The following is a 19,137-nucleotide window of genomic DNA, read 5'->3' as shown; positions in this document are numbered from 1 at the left end:
CACCAAACTTAGGAATGGCTTCAAATCCCCCCAACTCAATGGTAAATCAATGAAGTCTTTTATTCCTAAGCCTCAAGGACTGCTGGTCCAATGACCTGCAGCACAACTTCTCTCTGAAAGACCCGAGTCATACAACATTTTTAGAACTGTCTTAAAGCAAACCAGCCACACAGTTCTTAAATGCACATCACATCCCTACAGGATGAAATAGCCAAATACCAAGATTTTAAAACCTAAAGCCAAACTTTTCCAATGTCTAATAGTATGCAAGTTACACTAAGCTAGTCATTCACTTATTTTATTGTCTTCGTGAGTACAATACATGCCAACTCTAGTATCAAAAAATAAATTTCATAAAAATCCACTCTAATTTCCAGAATATGGCCACCCTTAATCTTCCAAACATTTTGGATTTCAGTCCCATTCCTTATACTCATTCTATAACCTGAAGTTCTTTTCCTCCCTGGGCTGCAATTCACCAACGTGTAAAAAGAAGCCATGGCTCCCAATAATAAAAAAATTCTTTAAAAAAATAAAAAATTAGGCCGGCCCGGTGGCTCAGGCGGTTGGAACTCCGTGCTCCTAACTCCGGTTCGATTCCCACATGGGCCAGTAGGCTCTAACCACAAGGTTGCCAGTTCAACTCCTCGAGTCCCGAAAGCAATGGTGGGCTCTGCCCCTGCAAGTAAGATTGAACACAGCACCTTGAGCTGAGCTGCCTCCCAGATGGCTCAGTTGGATGGAGAGCATCCTCTCAACCACAAGGTTGCCAGTTCAATTCCTCGAGTCCCGCAAGGGATGGCGGGCAGCGCCCCCTGCAACTAAGATTGAACACGGCACCTTGAGCTGAGCTGAACTGCCGCTGAGCTCCCCAACGGCTCAGTTGGTTGGAGTGTGTCCTCTCAACCACAAGGTTGCCGGTTCGACTCCTGCAAGGGATGGTGGGCTGCGCCCCCTGCAACTAGCAACAGCAACTGGACCTGGAGCTGAGCTGCGCCCTCCACAACTAAAACTGAAAGGACAACTTGACTTGGAAAAAATCCTGGAAGTACACACTGTTCCCCAATAAAGTCCTGTTCCCCTTCCCCAATAAAATCTTTAAAAATGAGTAAATAAATAAATAAATATAAGGGGGTTGGGGGGGGATGAGGGTGAGGGGGATCAAATGTATGGTGATGGAAGGGGAGCTGACTCTGGGTGGTGAACACACAGTGTGACTTATGGATGATGTGATACAGAATTGCACACCTGAAATCTATGTAATTATACTAACAATTGTCACCCCAATAAATTAAAAATAAATTTAAAAAATAAATAAATAAATAAATAAATAAATAAATAATAAAAATAATTAATTAATTAATTAAAAAATTAAATAAAATAAAAAGAAGCCATGGCAAGGACGTGCAGAAAAGAAAACCCTTGTGTTCGGTTGGTGGGAATGTAAATTGGTACAGCCTCTACAGAAAACAATATGGAGGTTCCTCAAAATATTAAAAATAAAACTACCATATCATTTAGCAATCCCACTTCTGGGTATATATCTGAAGGAAATAAAATCACTATTTAGAAGAGATATCTGCACCCAGATGTTCACTGCAGTATTATTCACAAGAGCCAAGACATGGAAACAACATAGGTGTGTACTGATGGATAAATGGATAAAGAAAATGTGGTATATATACAATATTACTCGGCCATAAAAAAGAAAGAAGTCCTGCCATTTGCAACATGGATGAATCTTGAGGGCACTATGCTAACTGAAAAAAAGTCAGACAAAAAGAGACAAATATTGCATATCTCACTTATATGTGGAATCTAAAATAACTGAACTCGTAGAAACAGAGTAGACTGGTGGTTGCTAGGGGCTGGGGGAGGTGGGGGAAATGGAAAGACATTGTTCAAAGGTTACAAACCTTTAAGTTCAGGGAATCTAATGTACAGCATGGTGACTGTAGTTAACAATATTGTATTATATACTTGAAAGTTGCTAAGAGAAATCTTAAATGTTCTCACCACCAAAAAAAGAAAAAAAATGGCAACTATATAAAGTGATGGATGTGTTAACTAAATGTATTGTGGCAGTCATTTCACAAGATATATCAGATCATCATCATGTTGTATACCTTAAAGTTATGCAATGTTATATACCAATTATATCTCAGTAAAGCTGGGGGCAAAAACACATGGAACGGCTCTCTACCACAGGCTTCCAAATTTAATGGTCTGGGGTTCTAGGTTCATACTTACAATGGACTCTTATCAAGCATCACTCTCACTTCCCTGGTGAGGGAGGCTCCAAAACACTATTCTACGTAGATGCTAATTCTAAAACATTTCAACTCGTATGTAAGAAAAGAAAAAGGAGAGGAGAGGGGAAAAGAAAAAAGGGAGGGGAAAGAACAAAAGGAAGGGGGAAGAAAGAAAATAAATAAACATAAATGTGCCCATCATTTAGAGAAAAAAAAATATATGCACAGATCAGGCATTGATTCAACAAGTATTTACTGAGCACCTTTTAGGTGCCAAGCACTAAGGTTACAGCAGCGAACATGACAGATGAAATCCCTGCTCTCAGAGTTTCCATTCTAGTAGAAGGGAGAAAGACAACAAACAAGTCGAGATAGTGCTAAGTACCTTGTAGACAAATTGTTTAGGAGAATTATATTCATTGGAAGATTAAAGTAGGCCTCTATGAGAAGTGATACGTGGGCTGAGATCAGAATAACAGGAAAGAAACAGCCATGTGAAAATTTTGGGGAAAGTGTCCCAGATAGAGGGACTGGCAAGGGCAAAGTCTCCAAGATTTGGCATGTTCGAGAAACAGAAATGCCGGAGTGTCTAAATAAGAGTATAAATATTGCCTTTCTGAAATGTTTTTGTAAAGCTTATGGCAGTCAGTGTTTTGTGTTTGTGTGAGCTTTTCAAATATATAAAGAGAATTCAAATGTCCGTCAGCAGTAGAATGGGAAAATTAGATTCATATAATAGAATATCACACAGAAATTTAAAGGAACAAATTATTGAAACGATATTGATAAATTTCACAGCCATTGACTGAAAAACATCAGATAAAGTACAAACTAATGGTGCCATTTATATGGAGTTCAAAAAAGGCAAAATTAATCTATGGCAACAAAGGTCAGAATAGTGGTTACCCTTGGGAGGAAATGAGTGGAAAGAGGGATGAGGAAGTCTTCTGGGGTACCCGAAATGTGCTGTATCTTGATCTGAGTGAAGGTGTCACACAAATATGTAAAAAAATCAAGCTGTATACTTCACATTATATAAGCTATCCCTCAATCTAAAAACCATGTCTGTGTTCATATATATATATATATATATATATATATATATGAACATTTAACAGCACCCATGCCAAACAGTAGGACAGACACTAGTCCTCCCCGACTTGCACACTAAGGACCCCAAACTAAAGTAATAACCAAAGTGTGAACACTTACTTAACACTCACTATGCACCAGGCATTGTTCTAGGCCCTTTATGTACATTAATTCGTGTAGGGACGGTTGGGCCTCAAACCCAAACAGCCTTATGTTAGAGTTCCAGCTCTTAACCACTATGCTATCATGTCTCTCAAAAGGCAGAGGAAGGAGCAGAAGTAGAGGAACCTGCACATAAGCAAAGGTGAGGATCTGCAGAGAAACTGTGAAGAGGTTCCAGCTGAGTGAGGAGAAAGAGTGCAAGTATATACTCATCAACCTTATAAACAAATGTTGTAGTGTCCAGATGTCTTTTTTAATTAGTTTCAGGCATAGAGAACAACATAGTGATCAGAAATTTACATAACTCACAAAGTGATAATCCCAACAAGTCTACTACCCACCCAACACTGTCCATAGTTATTAGAACATTACTGACTATATTCCCTATGCGGCACTACACATTCTTGTGACTAATATTTTTAATTATAGTTGACATTCAATATTATTTTATATTAGTTTCATGTGTAGAGCATAGTGGTTAGACATTTATATAACTTATGAAGTGATCCCCCCATTAGTCTACTACCCATCTGATAATACATATAGTTTCTATAAACTATTGACTACATTCCCCATACTATACATCCCAGTGACTCTCCTGTAATTATCATATTATACTTCTTTATCCCTTCACCTTTTTCACCCATCCCTCCAACCCCCTCCCATCTAGTAACATCAGTTTGTTCTCTGTATCTATGGGTCTGTTTCTGTTTTGTTTGTTCGTTTATTTTGTTCTTTTGACTCCACATATAAGTGAGATCATATGGTATTTGTCTTTCTCAGTCTGACTTATTTCACATACCCTCTAGATCCATCCATGTTGTTGCAGTGTCCAGATATCTTGAGTTTCATCACTCTAGCTTGCCAGTGGGTAGAGGTGCCATGGTAGAAAAGTAAAAGATAATTGTCTGATGCATGCATATGTATATAAATATCGATAATGGTAAAGTAAAAGAAAAGAGAGAGAGAGATAGACAAATGAATGGAATGGTAGAAAACTTGGAAGGAAAAACTGGAGAAGAATCTGAGTGTCTAGTCAAGTTGATGGATATATCCAACATGATAACTAAAAAGAAAAAAAAAAGGCTGAAACACACTGATCTCCACGACAGGATTTAATTGACACTATTGTACTTGAGCTTAGTCAGTGCTCTGAGGATAACTCTGCACTGAAACTTGATAATGAATGGAAAGATACAGTAAAATAAGAGAATGAAATGGAAAGCAAGTCAATTATAAGTCTGTACAACCCTCAGCTTAGAAGAGAATATTCTTGACCACTGCAGAGCTGTGATCACGTGTTTCAGAATCTCCTGGGGTGCCTCTTGGAAATGTACATTCCAAAGCCCCCTTCTCCACTACCGAAACAAACTTTCAAGATAAGAACTAGAGGGTCTACGTTTTTAACCACCAACAATGTCAGTGGTTCTCAACTTGGGCAATTTTGATGTCTCCCAAGGGATATCAATGCCTGGAGACATTTTTGGTTGTCACAAATGGAAGAAGAGGTAATACTAGCATCTACTGAGGAGAGCCAGGGATGCTGCTAACCTTCTTACAACGCATAGGACAGTCCCCACAACAAAGAATTATCTGGCCCAATATGTCAATAGCGCAGAGGTGGAGAAACCCTGCCCCAAGTAATTCTGATGCTCACTAAAGTTTGAGAAGTACTCATTAATGCCTTAAACCAGGCTTTGAAAGAAAAAGACCATCTGAAGAGAGACGATTCTGAGAGAATAAATAAAACTTCTACCATCTCTAGAAAAAGCACTGGAGTAACCTTACCTACCCCCATATTTCATTCTCTCTAGAGAATCTTGGCTCCGGTTTGTCCATCTGTGAAAGATCACTACAAGACACACCGACTATAGTAATCCACATTCTTGGTGAAGGAGATGAAAATCCTACCTGCCCAGGAGTTGTGGCTGAGTCAGATATAACCACTGTCTAACCATGTGCCATTCACCCAATACACAAAAGGAGGCCATGTTTATAAAGCTAGAAATAGTCTCCTGCCCTGACTGTCCTAAAAGTTCCCTAGTTCCTCTAGATGCAAGGCTATTGTTTTTTTCTTTTTTAATCTTTAGGCAGAAGTTATCCACTCCCTAAGTTTTCCACAAGGCATACCATACTCTCTGGAGGGAATACTAGCAGTGTAAGCATTTAAGAGAATGCAGGGTATTCCTCCAAACCTCAACCCTTCATTTCTCAAACTAGTTCCTAACATGCCTCTTCCTTTCTGAAGGCCCCAAGGATTTGGCTCACTTGCTGGATTCCACGTGGTCCACATTGGCCTTCTAAATTTACCCTCGCCTAAATCTGTACTTAATTCACTTCCCGGACATAGGGGTGGCCACTGCATTGCCTTGCTACTGTTCCACAGGGTTCCTTGCCACAGCTTCTTTCACAGCATTAGACACAGTTTCCCCCAATTCCACCCCACTGACTGGCTCCAAAACAAGCATATAACTCCTTTCTATTTTAATGGATTTTTAATGCTAGTCACTCCGAGTCTTTTGTATTTCCAAAACGGAGTGAGGCCTGCACTCTTAAAGCCACCTCTCTGAATTCCTTCCCTTCATGGAGAAGTTCAGGATAGGCCACCATCCCCTTATTCTACCACTTTTCTTTTTTTAATGCCTGGGGATGGAATTCATCACTCCTTCCTCCAAATGTTTCAAAGCACAGGCTACCACTCAGGGTGATAAACTCATATAATAAACAATACAACTGTGTACTCTCTATATACCTGGCACTTTCTAAGTACTTAAAATATACTATATTTAATCCTTACAATAACCAGATGAAACAGGCACTATAAGCATGATTTTATTTGGCCCAATGAAACACAGCTAATAAGTGGCAAAGCCGCTAAATCTTTCTCTCTGGTAGCCAGCCCCTTTCCCTATCAGAATATCCTATTAGTGCAAAAACTCAAGTGTTGACTAGAAGAACATTCAAAATCCAGATTCAGTTCAAGTTCTGTGAAAACTCCAAACTGATACCCATAATATCAATATTCCCACTTTATCCAAGAAAATAGTCGCCTCAAGTCATTGTCTGACAAGCACCTACTTTCTAGGAATTAGGACAGAACCAGCCTGATTCAGTACGTATATGAGCCACTTATGGGGCAGCATCTGTATCTAGTGTGTGCTCTGGACAGAGGTCCCCTCAGCGTGAGGGTTTAGCCTGTACTTGAAAGTGGAAGTAATTCAGGGACTTTCCGAAGACTAAGCAGCAAGTGGCAAAACCAGAAATTTCCCAATCTCTACAAATAGGTATCAGCCACTGTCTACCTACTAAAGGTGAACCAGCTTCACAGAAGAGAATTCAGTCCAGTCCCATCAGAACTGACCGAGTCTGCCCACTTTCACAAACTAAATACAGATGAAGAGGTTTAAAGAAATATGACCGACTACCTCAGGTTCCCTTTCAAATTAGTTTACACAAGATGTAATGCACTTGCACCTTCAGAAGGAGGAACCAACTCCACATTGACAGAATTTCAGGAAACTGATTGAAAAGTCACATTTTTCTGACATCTCCCAGAATGAGCATTCATTGTAAGATCCTCTTCTCAATGAACAGGAGCCTCTTGTAAATTAATCCTGTCTATCTCCTGTTCAAGCCCTGAACTTCCTCAAACAGCACAATGTCACTCATGTCTTCTTCACTTCCTTTCCTACTGAACCATACATACAAGCCTCACAAGTACCACCTAAGGATCAAATGAAAATTATAAGACAGTCTCCCATAATCTTCTTAAAGGAAGCCCAAAAAGGTAACTGCAACCTTGCAAAGTAAGTTGATTTCCTGCTAGCTTCATAACTAACATGTATCAATACCTTACAATAACATAGGCATAGCATACAACAAAAAGGGGACCTAAGGGCCAGTCCGGTGGCTCAGGCGGTTAGAGCTCCATGCTCCTAACTCCGAAGGCTGCCAGTTCGATTACCACATGGGCCAGTGGGCTCTCAACCACAAGGTTGCCAGTTCGACTCCCTCCAAGGGATGGTGGGCTGCGCCCCCTGCAACTAGCAACCGCAACTGGACCTGGAGCTGAGCTGCGCCCTCCACAACTAAAACAGAAAGGACAACAACTTGAAGCTGAACAGCACCCTCCACAACTACGATTGAAAGGACAACAACTTGACTTGGAAAAAAAAAAGGGGGGGGGGACCTAAAACTACGTTATGGTTCTTGCCTCGAGAAGCTCACTATTAAATGGGAGAAGTACATATTCTGATACATCCTTGCAAACAACAAAATAAATATTTTTCCCCAGGATTTTTTTCACATATGCCCTCACTTACTCACTGGCAAGATATTAAGTTCACTGGGCCTCCTTAATTCCAGCTGCCTGCTTAACACATGTCCATGAGCACATCCCACAAGCAAACTGATCTCAGCACACCAGACTATGTCCCCTATGCCTCATTCTATAGCCACCCCAACCCTTTAAAGAATCTCTCCTTTATCTAATCCACATCCTGGCCAATGAAAGTCATTCACTCAATCTCTCAAATTAGAGTCCTTAGCCCACTCTCTCTCCCCAATCATTAAGTCCTGTTGCATCAATCTCAGAATTATTGCTAAAATCCATTCCCTTCCTCTTCATTCCCGCTACCACACTTTATTCAGTTTCTCAGTCAACTGCAACAACTCTAATTAGTCTCACTGCCTCATTTCTCATTAATTCAATCTGCACTTCTGGCACTCCCTAACATAAAAGGCTCAGACGGCTCCCTACTTTATTTTCAGCCCCACCCTCTGTCAACTTCCCCACCACACATCCTGTTCGGGACAAATTTCTGACACTTAAACATCATGGTATTTTTTCCCCTCACTTTCACCATGCCCATGTGCATGCTATTCTCTCCAACTGAAATACCTTTCCTTACTTGTGCAAGCTCCTACTCATCCTTCATCACCCAACTCAAGTATTTCCTCCTTGTGAAGATTTCCCAGACTCTCCCAGGCTATGGCAGTTCTTCACACTGTGGAAATTCCTCTATAAGGATATGTAACACACAGCACTACAATTTTCATAGGAATGTGTCTCTCTGATGTCCCTGAGGAAAGATACTCACATTTCTAACCCCAGTGCTAATTACATAGTAAGTGCTCAATAAATGTGTGTTGAATAAACAGTTCGCCTTCATATATCCCAGATCAATTTATTTCACTATTTTCCCCAAATTTTATGGATTCTTGAACTTGGTTCTACGTGATATTTCAACTTTTATAACAAGTTATTTGAGTTGTCAAGCGTTTTTTAAATTATTATACAAATGTTGAATGAATGAATTATGCCTAAACATCTGATGAAAACACCTTAAAGGCTTTCCTATTAACTAAAAGAATGGTAATTCCCCCTTTACAATCCTAATAAGAAGGATCCTCCTAGCTCCAGACTGATTATCTGAAAAGCCTTTACAAAGGAAGTATGTGCACACAAATCCAACTGAAGGCACACCCAAATAATTCCAATTAACTTGTGCTAAGGGCAAGGACACAAACTATATTAGCCATGGTTTACAAAGTCACTTAAAGCTCAGAATAGCCAAGAAACAGCTCTCATTAAGCTCAAAACTTTTTCTGGAGAGGAAGAACTGGGGAGGGTCTGCTGATCCAGAAACATTTATTAGGGACTGGCCCAAGTTTCTACTTCCCCATTCTGCAGAGGCAGCACTCCTCAGCTTCGGATAGCTCTCCTTCCCCAGGGAACCAGCTTTTCTCTCCTCTTGTTTATTCCCTACACTTGCCTGGGAATAGATTCGTTCCCCAGACTTGCACCAAGTAACCCAGAGAAAACACAGTAGCTTTATTGATTCTGTGTGAACGGTGGGTTGAAGTCCGTCGGTCAGAGACTTTAAAAAGAGGGACGGAATGGGGTATCCTTCCAGGATACCTGAAGACTTGGTGCAGACCAGCCTTCCTCTAGCCCTTTTCAGAGGTCTTGTCCCAAGCCCTCACCTCAGGGCCAGGCTGGGCTGAAGGCCACCCAGGGGCGGGAACAACCTGGGATGAGAGGCAGCTTGAGGGATCAGGGTCAGACCGTGTTGGAGTCAAAGGTCAGCACCTCGGCTACCAGGAGGGCCCAATAGGGACCGGGAGCCGGAGGGACGTGACAGGCACCGGATGGTCCGACCAACAGGCCGCTGGAGGAGCAAGCCGCTTCGCGCTTCGCTCCACCGCCTCGGGCCCAGCCTCCCCACCGCAAGCAGCCTCAGCCCGCCTCAGCAGCTGTCCTCCCTCCCTCTCCCCCTTCCCCGTCACCCCCGTCGTCCCCTAGGCGAGCCAGGCCCCGCCCCCAGAGCCGCCTCGGGGCCAAGGCCTAGTACGGCAGGACCCGCAGGGGTTGGCCAGGTTCCGGGACCGGCCCGGGCTGGCGTCGCTTACCGAGCCCCAGGCTCCTCCACCACCACCCGCGCCGTTCCCCGGCCCGCTCGCTCCCGACGCCACCGACGCCTCCGCCGCTCCGGGCTCACGGCGGTACTCCCGACCTCTCCCGACCCTTCCCCGGGCCCAGGGTGTCCCGCAGGGTCCTAAAGCCCGCCGTTTCATAGGTTCGTCCACGCCTGCTTCCTGAGGCTGGTTCAGACCACAACTCCCAGTAAGCATCACAAAGACAACTCCCGAAATGCACCGCGAGAAAGAAATTAGCAAAAGAAACACCTATTGAGGATCTTTTGGATGCAAGTTGCAATAGCAATGTTTTTAAATATGGCAGACTCTGAACTGGCAGTTGCACTTCTAGAAATAAATGTATCTTCCAGAAACACTGACAGAATTTGGAAGGATATGTGTTCCAAGCTATTTATTGCTACTTTGTAAGTGAAAAATTGGAAACAAATTTATTCATCCAACAAATATGTATTGTGTTCCTACTATGTGCAAAGCATCGAGTAAGGCTGTGTTAACTTGGCAAGTAACCTTTCTGAGTCTGTTTTCTCATATACAAAGTGAAAGATTATAAAATATATACAGAGCAGTGGGGGGTTGGTGCTGGGGGATGTCATTCAATCCTTACAATGCCTTTTTGAAATACTAGGTACTTCACAGATGACAAAACCAAGGTTCTGAGTGATTAAACAGCTTGCCTAAAATTCTAGATTTAGTAAGATGTGAAGAAGACTTTGAACCCACATCTATCAGGAAAGAGATCTTCAGAATCTAGAAGGTCAAGTTCTTTCTTGGAAGATTTTTATTTTTCTTGTCTATTTACATAGCAGTGTAAGATGAGATTAGTGGTTAAAAGTTTACCTTTCTAGAATAAAAAAGAATGAGAAGGGGCAAGAGGAAGGCATCTTGAAGTGAACCCCAATAGTACCTGAACACTAGTTAGAAGCTTCCTATCCAATTGAAAGAATCCTTTCCCATACCTGATTTCCTTTTAAGAAACCTTTGTTGAGCACATACTGAATACCCAGTTCTGGGAGTAGTAAAAAAGATTACAATTCTGAGATAATATTGTAACAAAGTAAGAGATAGATAGATAGATAGATAGATAGATAGATAGATAGATACACAATTAAATGTCTTAAGGATCAGTGAATTATCAAAGACAGACTTAGAAAGGCTCAAGTTGTAAATGCACCAAAAATTCAGAGAAGGGAAAATTTCATGTCAATCTCTGGAGGCTTGCTGGGGGAAGGTGAAGATGGACACAAATTTTAGAGGAAAAGAGAAAGGAAAAGAGGGTATGAGCGTGAAGCAATACAATACACTGCTTAAGCCTATGTCTGAGAAGTGGATTAAGGTTCAGACAACGGTAAATTGGGAAGGTCATACACCGAATAGGTAAGAGCACAACCTCTGAAACACTGTGGAAAAGAATCCCAGGTCTGCTACCTACTAGCAGTATGACTTTGGATAATAACTTGAGCTTTCTGAGCTTTAATTTCCTATCTGAAAAATGAAGATAATAAAAGGCCTATGTCATATTGGTTTGATTATTCAGCACGGAACCCTTCCCCTCTTACTCTGAGGGCCTCTTCCTTTGGGTATTGTCTTGGTGGAAAACCAGGCCTTGAGTAATGAAGGTATGACCTAAGCTTGGCCACTAGGTGCAGCCTCCAAGGATTTTAGCTCTTGTCAAAAGATGCAAAGATGAAGAGATGGTCAGAATTTTGTTTACAACAGGTGTATCCTGGCGGGATGGTTCTACGAAACACAGTTGTGCTTCCTCCTTCTTGGTCTTCAGAGAGTTTTTGTTCCTGCTCATTTTCCAAGCCTATTCTTCCTATCTCCTGCAGATTCTGTGAATCCCTTATGTTCTAATAAATTTCATTTTTATTTAAGATAGCCTATTCCTATAACTACTCTGTAACACTTAGCCAAAGGGTTCATAAGTGGTCTCACACGCACACAAACATGTACCCCCTCAAGCTTATTTATTCCTTCACCACATATCTATTGAGGTCTTTCTTTGTGCCAGGCTGTACTCTAGAAATGAGGGTACAAAGATAAAATAAATCCTACGGCAACTAGGAACAGCTGGATGAGGATCAAATTTGGACAGGAAGGTGATGTTTAGGACATGTTGAGATTGAAATGTCTATAAGACATCCAGGCAGATATATTTAGTAGCCATGTGGATACCCTTTATTGAAACTCAGCAGAGATATATGGGCTGTACATCAATATTTTGGAGCCATTGGCTTAGTGGTAATGGTTCAAGCCATGAGAAGGAAGGGAATGGCTTAGAAAGAAGGTTAAAAAAATAAATACATAAAAAATAAAAGGGCTCAAGATAGAATTTAAACACCTACATTTAAAGGATGGTGGAGGGAGATGAACCAATGGCAAATGGAAATTTCTGAAGATAGTACTATCTGAAAAAGAAAAAAATGACAGGAGAAAGATGCCGGGGAGACCACAGGAGGGACTTTCGATAAAAAGGTTGTCAAATGTCTCAGAGAGTAAAAAAAATTAAAATGTCCTTGAAGACCTCAGGAAAATCTATTTTAGGTAGGTAGTAGTTTGAGGAATGAATGGAAGAAGAAAAAGTGGAGGCAGCAAGCGTTAGAGGATCTTTGCAAGAACCTTGACTGAAAGGAAACGGAAAGCTAGAGGTGGGGAGATGAGGATGAAAGAGTGACTTCTAAGACAGGACAAAGGAGAGTGTTTCTATGCTAAGAGCAAGAGGACAGAATGAAGCTGATGAAATAGAAATGGATGCAGGTTCTCAGGGAAGTTGTCAGGGGAGAGAGGGAGAAGCATGCTTCACAAAGAGTGGACTTGGAGGCAAGAGGAATAACACATCACCTCAGAAATCAGTCAGGGGTGGAAAGGACCCCTGCATATCAATTTGTAGGTGTTGCTGGAGAAATTACACACAGACTCAGTGCCTCTAGAGTATGTTTTAATTTTGTTTTCTAACAAACTGTTAGTTTTGATGATGAATTGTTGTAAAGTGGTTTGGTGCACTGACTCTGAACTCAGATTGCCTGTGGTTGAAAGCTCACCTCTATCTCTACTGCTTAATAGCTGTGTGATCCGGTCAATTTACTTAATCTCTCTGTGCTTTATTTTCTTTATCTGTAAAAGGGGCTTTGGGCGGGGGGGATACAGGGAGCTGTCAGATAGTAAGTGCTATGAAAGTATTAGCTACTATAATTATTTTCCACCAAATTATTACGTCCCAGAGGTTGAGGTTTTCTATTTTGTTAAGGGCTGTCTACTCAGAGTAGGGGCTCAATAAATTTTCATGAGTAAATGAGTTGGGGTGAGAGAGCGAGGCTTGGAGGGAAGGAAAGCCTTGGGAGTACGACGCTTTCAGTACAGAGCTCAGCGGGGCTAGAATCCTGATTAAGAGTCAAACTCTGGGCCACTCGCGGCTTCCTGGGGTCTGGGTCAGCGGGCCTACACCCCGACTCAAAGAGCGTACCTAGGGCTACCGAAGTCGCAGGCGCTGAGACCTTTGGGTGCTCGGGAAGCTCCTCCCCCGGCGATGCTCCCTTGGCTCCTCCCCTGGAGGGCGGTGTCGCGCCCACCCAGCGAGAACAGGGGTTAAGCACTGAATTTGCCCAGCGGGGAGGGCGGGGCGGAGCCGAAGCTTAGGCCAGGCCTCAGCCCACCTCATCCAAGGGGGACGGAAGTCTCAGCCCCACTCTCGACCTCCCCCGGGAGCCCTGGACTGAGAGCCAAGCCTCGCCCCACCAGGCGGCCGGCACTATGAAGCGTGCGGCGACTCTGCGCCTGCTCTCGGATTTAAGCAACTTCAGCGGCGCAGCCCGGCTCCGGGAGTTGCTGGCTGCGGACCCAGAGGTCCGAGTGCGCTGCAGCCCGGACGGCCGCCACCTGCTGCTACTGCGACCCCCGGGGGCGCTGGCCCCGCAGCTGCTGATTGCGGTGCGTGGACCGGGCGAGGAGCTGGAGCGTGCCTGGCCGGCTGAACAACTCTCACCGCTAGACGCCTTCTTCCTGCCGTGGCCGGTGCGACCGGCTCTGGTCTTGGTATGGGAGAGTGGCCTAGCCGAGGTGTGGGGAGCGGGCGTAGGGCCCGGCTGGCGACTGCTGCAGAGCACCGAACTGTGTACGAGCAGTGGATCCCGCGTGGTGGCCGTAGCGGCCCTCCGAAGCCGCCTGGTGTGGTGCGAGGAGCGTCAGGCTGATGCTGAGGGCTGCCTAGTGCCGCCCTCAACAGCTTTCAGCCACCATGTGTGTGTCAGGACCCTGGAGCCCAGCGGGGAGGCTGGCACCAACCAGGGCCGCACACACATCCTCCTGTACCATTGCCCCCCTTTCAAGCTGCTGGCCTCCGGCAAGGACTTCTTCCTGGTGCCCACTGCCAATACCTGGCCTGGCGTGGGCCACATTCTGCTCATCTGGAGCCCAGGCAAGGGTAAGGTGATGGTGGCTGCCCCAAATCTTGGTTTCTCCTACAGTAAGAGCCTGAATCCTGGACGAGGGGACACATGGGACTTCCGGACTCTCCTTCGAGGCCTTCCTGGGCTCCTGTCCCCCAGGCAGCCATTGACTGTACATACCTGGGCCCCAACTCCCCGGGGACTGCTACTGCTTGACTTCAGGGGCACTGTGAGCCTGGTGCAATCCCATGGTGGTACCCGGGCAGTGGGCACCCTGCAGGAGGCACCTGTAGGCCAGGCAGGGTCTGCAGCACTGGGAACATTTCATGGCACTCTGGCCTGTGTGCTGGGCTCCACATTGGAACTGTTGGACGTGGGCAGCGGGCAGCTGCTGGAGAGGAAGGTCCTCAGTACAGACCGAGTACATTTGCTGGAACCCCTAGCCCCTGACACAGAGAATAAGGAAGAGCTGGAGACACGAGGAGGTCTTCGTTTGCTTTCAGCCTTGGGTCTGTTTCGTGTAGGCTGGGAAGCCCCACAGGGCCTTGAGCTGCCTTCAGCTGAAGACCTGGTATTTGAGGAAGCCTGCGAGTACTACCAGCGGCGGAGCCTGCGGGGTGCCCAACTCACCCCGGAGGAACTGAGACACAGCAGCATATTCCGGGCACCTCAGGCTCTGGCCTCCATTCTCCAGGGCCACGTGTCCCCTTCTACACTATTGACCATACTGAGGGCTGAGCTTCGGGATTACCGGAGCTTAGAGCACCTCAAAGCCCAGCTGGTGGCTGGGGACGATGAAGAGCCTGGCTGGACTGAGCTGGCAGAGCAGGAAGTGGAACGCCTGCTGAGGACTGAGTTGATGGGAGACCAGCTGGCCCAGCTCAACACAATTTTCCAAGCCCTTCCTACAGCAGCCTGGGGTGCCTTCCTCAGGGCCCTGCAGCTCCAGCCAGATGGTAATGGCAGGTTGAGGTCCCAAGCTCCACCTGATGTGTGGAAGAAGGTACTAGGGGTTACAGCAGCTGGAAAGGAACCCCCCAATGGTGTACTGCCCCTCTTTGAACTCCTATGCCAATACCTCTGCCGGCTAGAACCCCGATGGCTGCCACCCTTTGTGGAGCTGGCACAGCAGCAGAGTGGGCCTGGGTGGGGGGCAGGGGGCCCAGGGCTCCCCCTGTATCGCCGAGCTCTGGCAGTATTAGGAGAGGAGGGGACCAGGCCTGAGGCACTGGAGCTAGAACTGCTTTTGGGCAGTGGGCGGCCCAAAGCTGTGCTCCAAGCTGTGGGGCAGCTGGTACAAAAGGAGCAGTGGGAGCGGGCTCTAGAGGCTGGCCTGGTCTTCAGCCCCTCCAGCCCCCTGCTTCGAAGTGAGATCTTCAAACTGCTGCTGGCCGAATTTGCCCGGCACCGGCGACTTGATGCTCACCTCCCCCTCCTTTGCCGCCTGTGCCCACCAGACCTAGCTCCCACTGAGCTCCTGCTGCTACTGCGGACACACCTCCCAGATGAGTCAGAGCCCCCCACCCCATTCCCTGAGCCTGGGGCAGAGCCCCCTCTCACTGTGGGCTTGCTCAGAGCTCTACTAGAGCATACTGGGGCTCAAGGACAGCCCTCAGGCCCAGTTCTAAGCTTATATGAGGACATCCTCTGGGACCCAGGCACTCCACCTCCCACCCCACCACGGGGACCTATCACTACCCTCCAGACATCAGACCACCCAGGCCTGGAGACCTGGGCACCATCTGGACATGGCTTCTGTGTGACTGACACAGGCTGAAAAGTGCTTCTGTGAGCAGGGAAGCGTGCCTAGGAGTTGTAGAGGGCCAGGGTGAGCACTGTTTTATATATATATATATATATATATATATATATATATATGCAAAATATTGTCATATAATAAATATGGTTGGTCTTTATCTTCAGGTTTTTGTCATGGCACAGAGCTCTCCTAAAATCCTTGGATTTTCCTGAGTGATAGGAATGTCTTTTATTATTCATAACGGACCCCTTTAGATCACACCTGCTTTATGCTAATGAGGTAACTTAGGGTGGGTGGGGCCCCCAGCCTCAGAATGGGGCTAGTCACCAGAAGGACCAAGTGATGAGAGGATTGGAATTTTCAGCCCCATCTCCAAACTCCTGGGAGGTGAGTGGGACTAGAAATTGAGCTCTAGAAAAACTCCCGGACAAGGAAATTTAATGAGCTTCTAGCTTGGTGAACACATCAAGAGTGACACCCAGAGAGGGCGTGGAAACTACCTACACACACACACACACACACACACCATACCTTGCTCTATGCATGGATTCCATCTGTCTCTCCCTGAATTGCATCCTTTGTAATAAATCTGTAAACATAAGTAAAGTAGTTCCCAGAGTTCTGTGAGCCATTCTAGCAAATTATCAAACCAAATTATAGCATGGGAATTCCCAATTTATAGCCAGTCAGTCAGAAGTACCAGTGACTTGCAACTGGCATTTTAAAAAATCTATATCATTTTATTTTTACTTTTTTATGCAACTGGCATTTGAAGTGGGAGCAGGCTTGTGGGACTGAGCCCTTACCCTGTGGGGTCTGCACTAACTGCAGGTAGTTAGTGTCAGAATTAAATTGACTTGTAGGACACCTATTTGGTGTCTGCAGAGAATTGGTTGTTGGTATTAGAAAACACTCCAGAAATATATACATGCTTTGTGTGATTTTGAACAGCTGAGGGTCTCAGAGGATTGTGGATTATAGGGGGAGTTGTTGAATCTAACTCTGTTGGCTACAGTGGCCACTTCCAATAATGAAAATAACACTTATGAGCACTTAATATGTGCCAGGCACTCTGCTGGTCTTTAATAATTTCTCACTCAACGTTTCCAATAACCCCATCAGGAAAGTACTAATATCATCCCCATTTTACAGGTGAAGAAATAGGTTTAGAAAGAGGAAATAAGGTTTAGAAAGCTTACTTGACCAAGGTCAGTCAACTAGAAAGTAGAGCTCTAAGATTTGAACCACTTTACTGTATAGCCCAGTAGCTGGCTTGGGCTTGAATGCACTTCTCATTCCAGACTCTAGCCTGTTGTAAGGAGGATCTTCAGAGCTGCACCCTTACCCCAAGACTCTTCTGTTCCCAGGTAGGAACTGTGATAGGTATTGGGCCCACACCTGTCTCCCCCAGGATTCCTGGAGCAGCCCCTGATTGAGGGAAGATTTGCCACAGACAGGAAAGCTACTTGCAGAGCCCTCTAGCTTTGTAACAAGAGTCGCTGGAGCAGGGTTGCTTGGAGGACTTCCGAAACTAAGAAACAAAAGCATCTCCGGCACAGATTTCTGTTCATCTGAATTTAGTCAGTAAGACCAATTCTGAAGAAGCCCTGCCCTGTGCCCACTTCTACCCAAGTAACCCTTGATACTGCTACTTAGCAGTATCCTGGGCCCCCAGCTATCCTTGTCCAGGACTTGGATCCCCGGTAAGGACTGCCACTCAGCTTTGTTCTCAGCTGGGACCTAAACTTGGGTTCTGCTCAGCCTCATCCTGGACTAAAGGTGGCCCTTGAGTTTTACATGGGACTGGGGAGAGCTCCCCTCCTCTTGGCAAAGGGCAGCCTCTCAGGCTTGTCAAAGTCTGCTGTTACTCTTCAGCCACATGGAGGTCCTGAGGCGGCTCCTCTGCATGGCCCAGTCCTGGGCCGGCTCCGCAGCCTCACTGAAGTGTCAGGACCACATCTTGGCCTCATCCAGGACTTGGATGGCCCTTGTCCTGGCCTTCAAGCCAGGTTGTCTGCCAATACCAGGACTCAAGCTTCTATCCCTTAAGCTACTGTTCCTCCCAGAGGCCCAGAACTAGGGACAGGTCATTCCTCAGCCTCCTTCTCAGCCCCTTTCTGGTTTGGGAGAGGTCCTCCTCTTCCTGGTCTGGAGGCTGGGCCCATCAGGACTCCTCAGTGGGAAGCTAGGGATGGCCAAAAGCAGGAATCTGCTTCCTGTTCATGATCCTGCTGAATCGTGGTGGTTTCTTTGCCTGAGATTTGTCTTGGGGCTCTTTCTGTGCTCAGAGGAAAAGGAATTGTACTCAGTGGGCCCCTGGGGGCATAAGTAAAAAAAGGGAGCCAGGCTTTTCCTTGGAATTGTATGGTTCAAGGAAGTTCCTCAGGGCCACCCACTAGTAGGGCCTCCAGCGGGGGAAACACCCAGCTTGGCAGCTCTCAGGTCAGGAGCAGGTGGGCTTAGATGGGAACTTTCACCTGCTCTTACAGACTAGGCCTTTGATTGTGCTTATCCTTGCTCATACCCCACCTCTAACATGGGGTGGGGGTTGGGGGGGTGCGACTGACCCCAAACCATGCCTCAGGATTTTGGAGAACAGCTGAGGGATGCAGATATCATTGTGTTATGGTTCTGGTAGTGTGTGAGAGGGCTATCAAAGAGATGCCTCACTATGGTCTTCCTGAATCAAAGCCCTCTGAATAGGTGAGTGGAGATCCCAAGTCTGAGGTCTTTGGTTGGTAGGGAGTGTTTTAGGGCCAGAAAGTAGAGAAGGTCCCTGAACAAGATGTGGAGACCTGGGGAAATGGGAGATATGAGTTGAGGTCCTTGATTTTGGGTGCCTGGTTAAAGGGGGAAGTTCTGGGGCTAAAGTTTTTGAGCAGTGGAGAAGACCCAGGTCCTAGTTTCCTGGGTAAGTGAGAGAGAGGATCCTAGGCCCACAGGTAGGACCTTTTCCAGAGGCATACCTCACCTTTGGGACTCTCTCAAGTTCACTTGGCAGTAGCCTCTAGAAAGCTTGAAGATGAAGCTAAAGCTGGGCAAGAGCAGA

General features: G+C 45.6%; 2 protein-coding genes across 4 annotated transcripts in view; one reads left to right on the top strand and one right to left on the bottom strand.

The window, feature by feature from the left end:
- ARMH3 (armadillo like helical domain containing 3) overlaps positions 1 to 10,051 on the bottom strand; it is a 150,101-nt gene extending 140,050 nt beyond the window's left edge. For all 3 annotated transcript variants that reach the window (XR_004425337.1, XM_033130949.1, XM_033130950.1), the window contains exon 1: positions 9,918 to 10,051. The gene's annotated coding sequence lies outside the window, so the exon portion shown is untranslated. The remainder of the gene's footprint in view (positions 1 to 9,917) is intronic.
- Positions 10,052 to 13,518: 3,467 nt separating this feature from the next.
- On the top strand, positions 13,519 to 18,417 carry HPS6 (HPS6 biogenesis of lysosomal organelles complex 2 subunit 3). Its single transcript, XM_033131149.1, has 2 exons — positions 13,519 to 16,164; positions 16,203 to 18,417. The coding sequence occupies exon 1, from the start codon at positions 13,695 to 13,697 to the stop codon at positions 16,104 to 16,106; it is 2,412 nt and encodes an 803-aa protein (XP_032987040.1). The 5' UTR covers positions 13,519 to 13,694; the 3' UTR covers positions 16,107 to 16,164; positions 16,203 to 18,417.
- The last annotated feature ends 720 nt before the right edge of the window (positions 18,418 to 19,137 follow it).

This window comes from Rhinolophus ferrumequinum, chromosome 16, assembly GCF_004115265.2.
Source record: "Rhinolophus ferrumequinum isolate MPI-CBG mRhiFer1 chromosome 16, mRhiFer1_v1.p, whole genome shotgun sequence".
Lineage (NCBI taxonomy): Eukaryota > Metazoa > Chordata > Mammalia > Chiroptera > Rhinolophidae > Rhinolophus > Rhinolophus ferrumequinum.
The sequence above is the reverse complement of the archived record's forward strand: the minus strand, read 5'-3'. Positions and strand labels throughout refer to the sequence as shown.

Excerpts from the sequence above, each read along its gene's own strand:
- HPS6 (XM_033131149.1), top strand. The coding sequence starts at position 13,695 with ATGAAGCGTGCGGCGACTCTGCGCCTGCTCTCGGATTTAAGCAACTTC.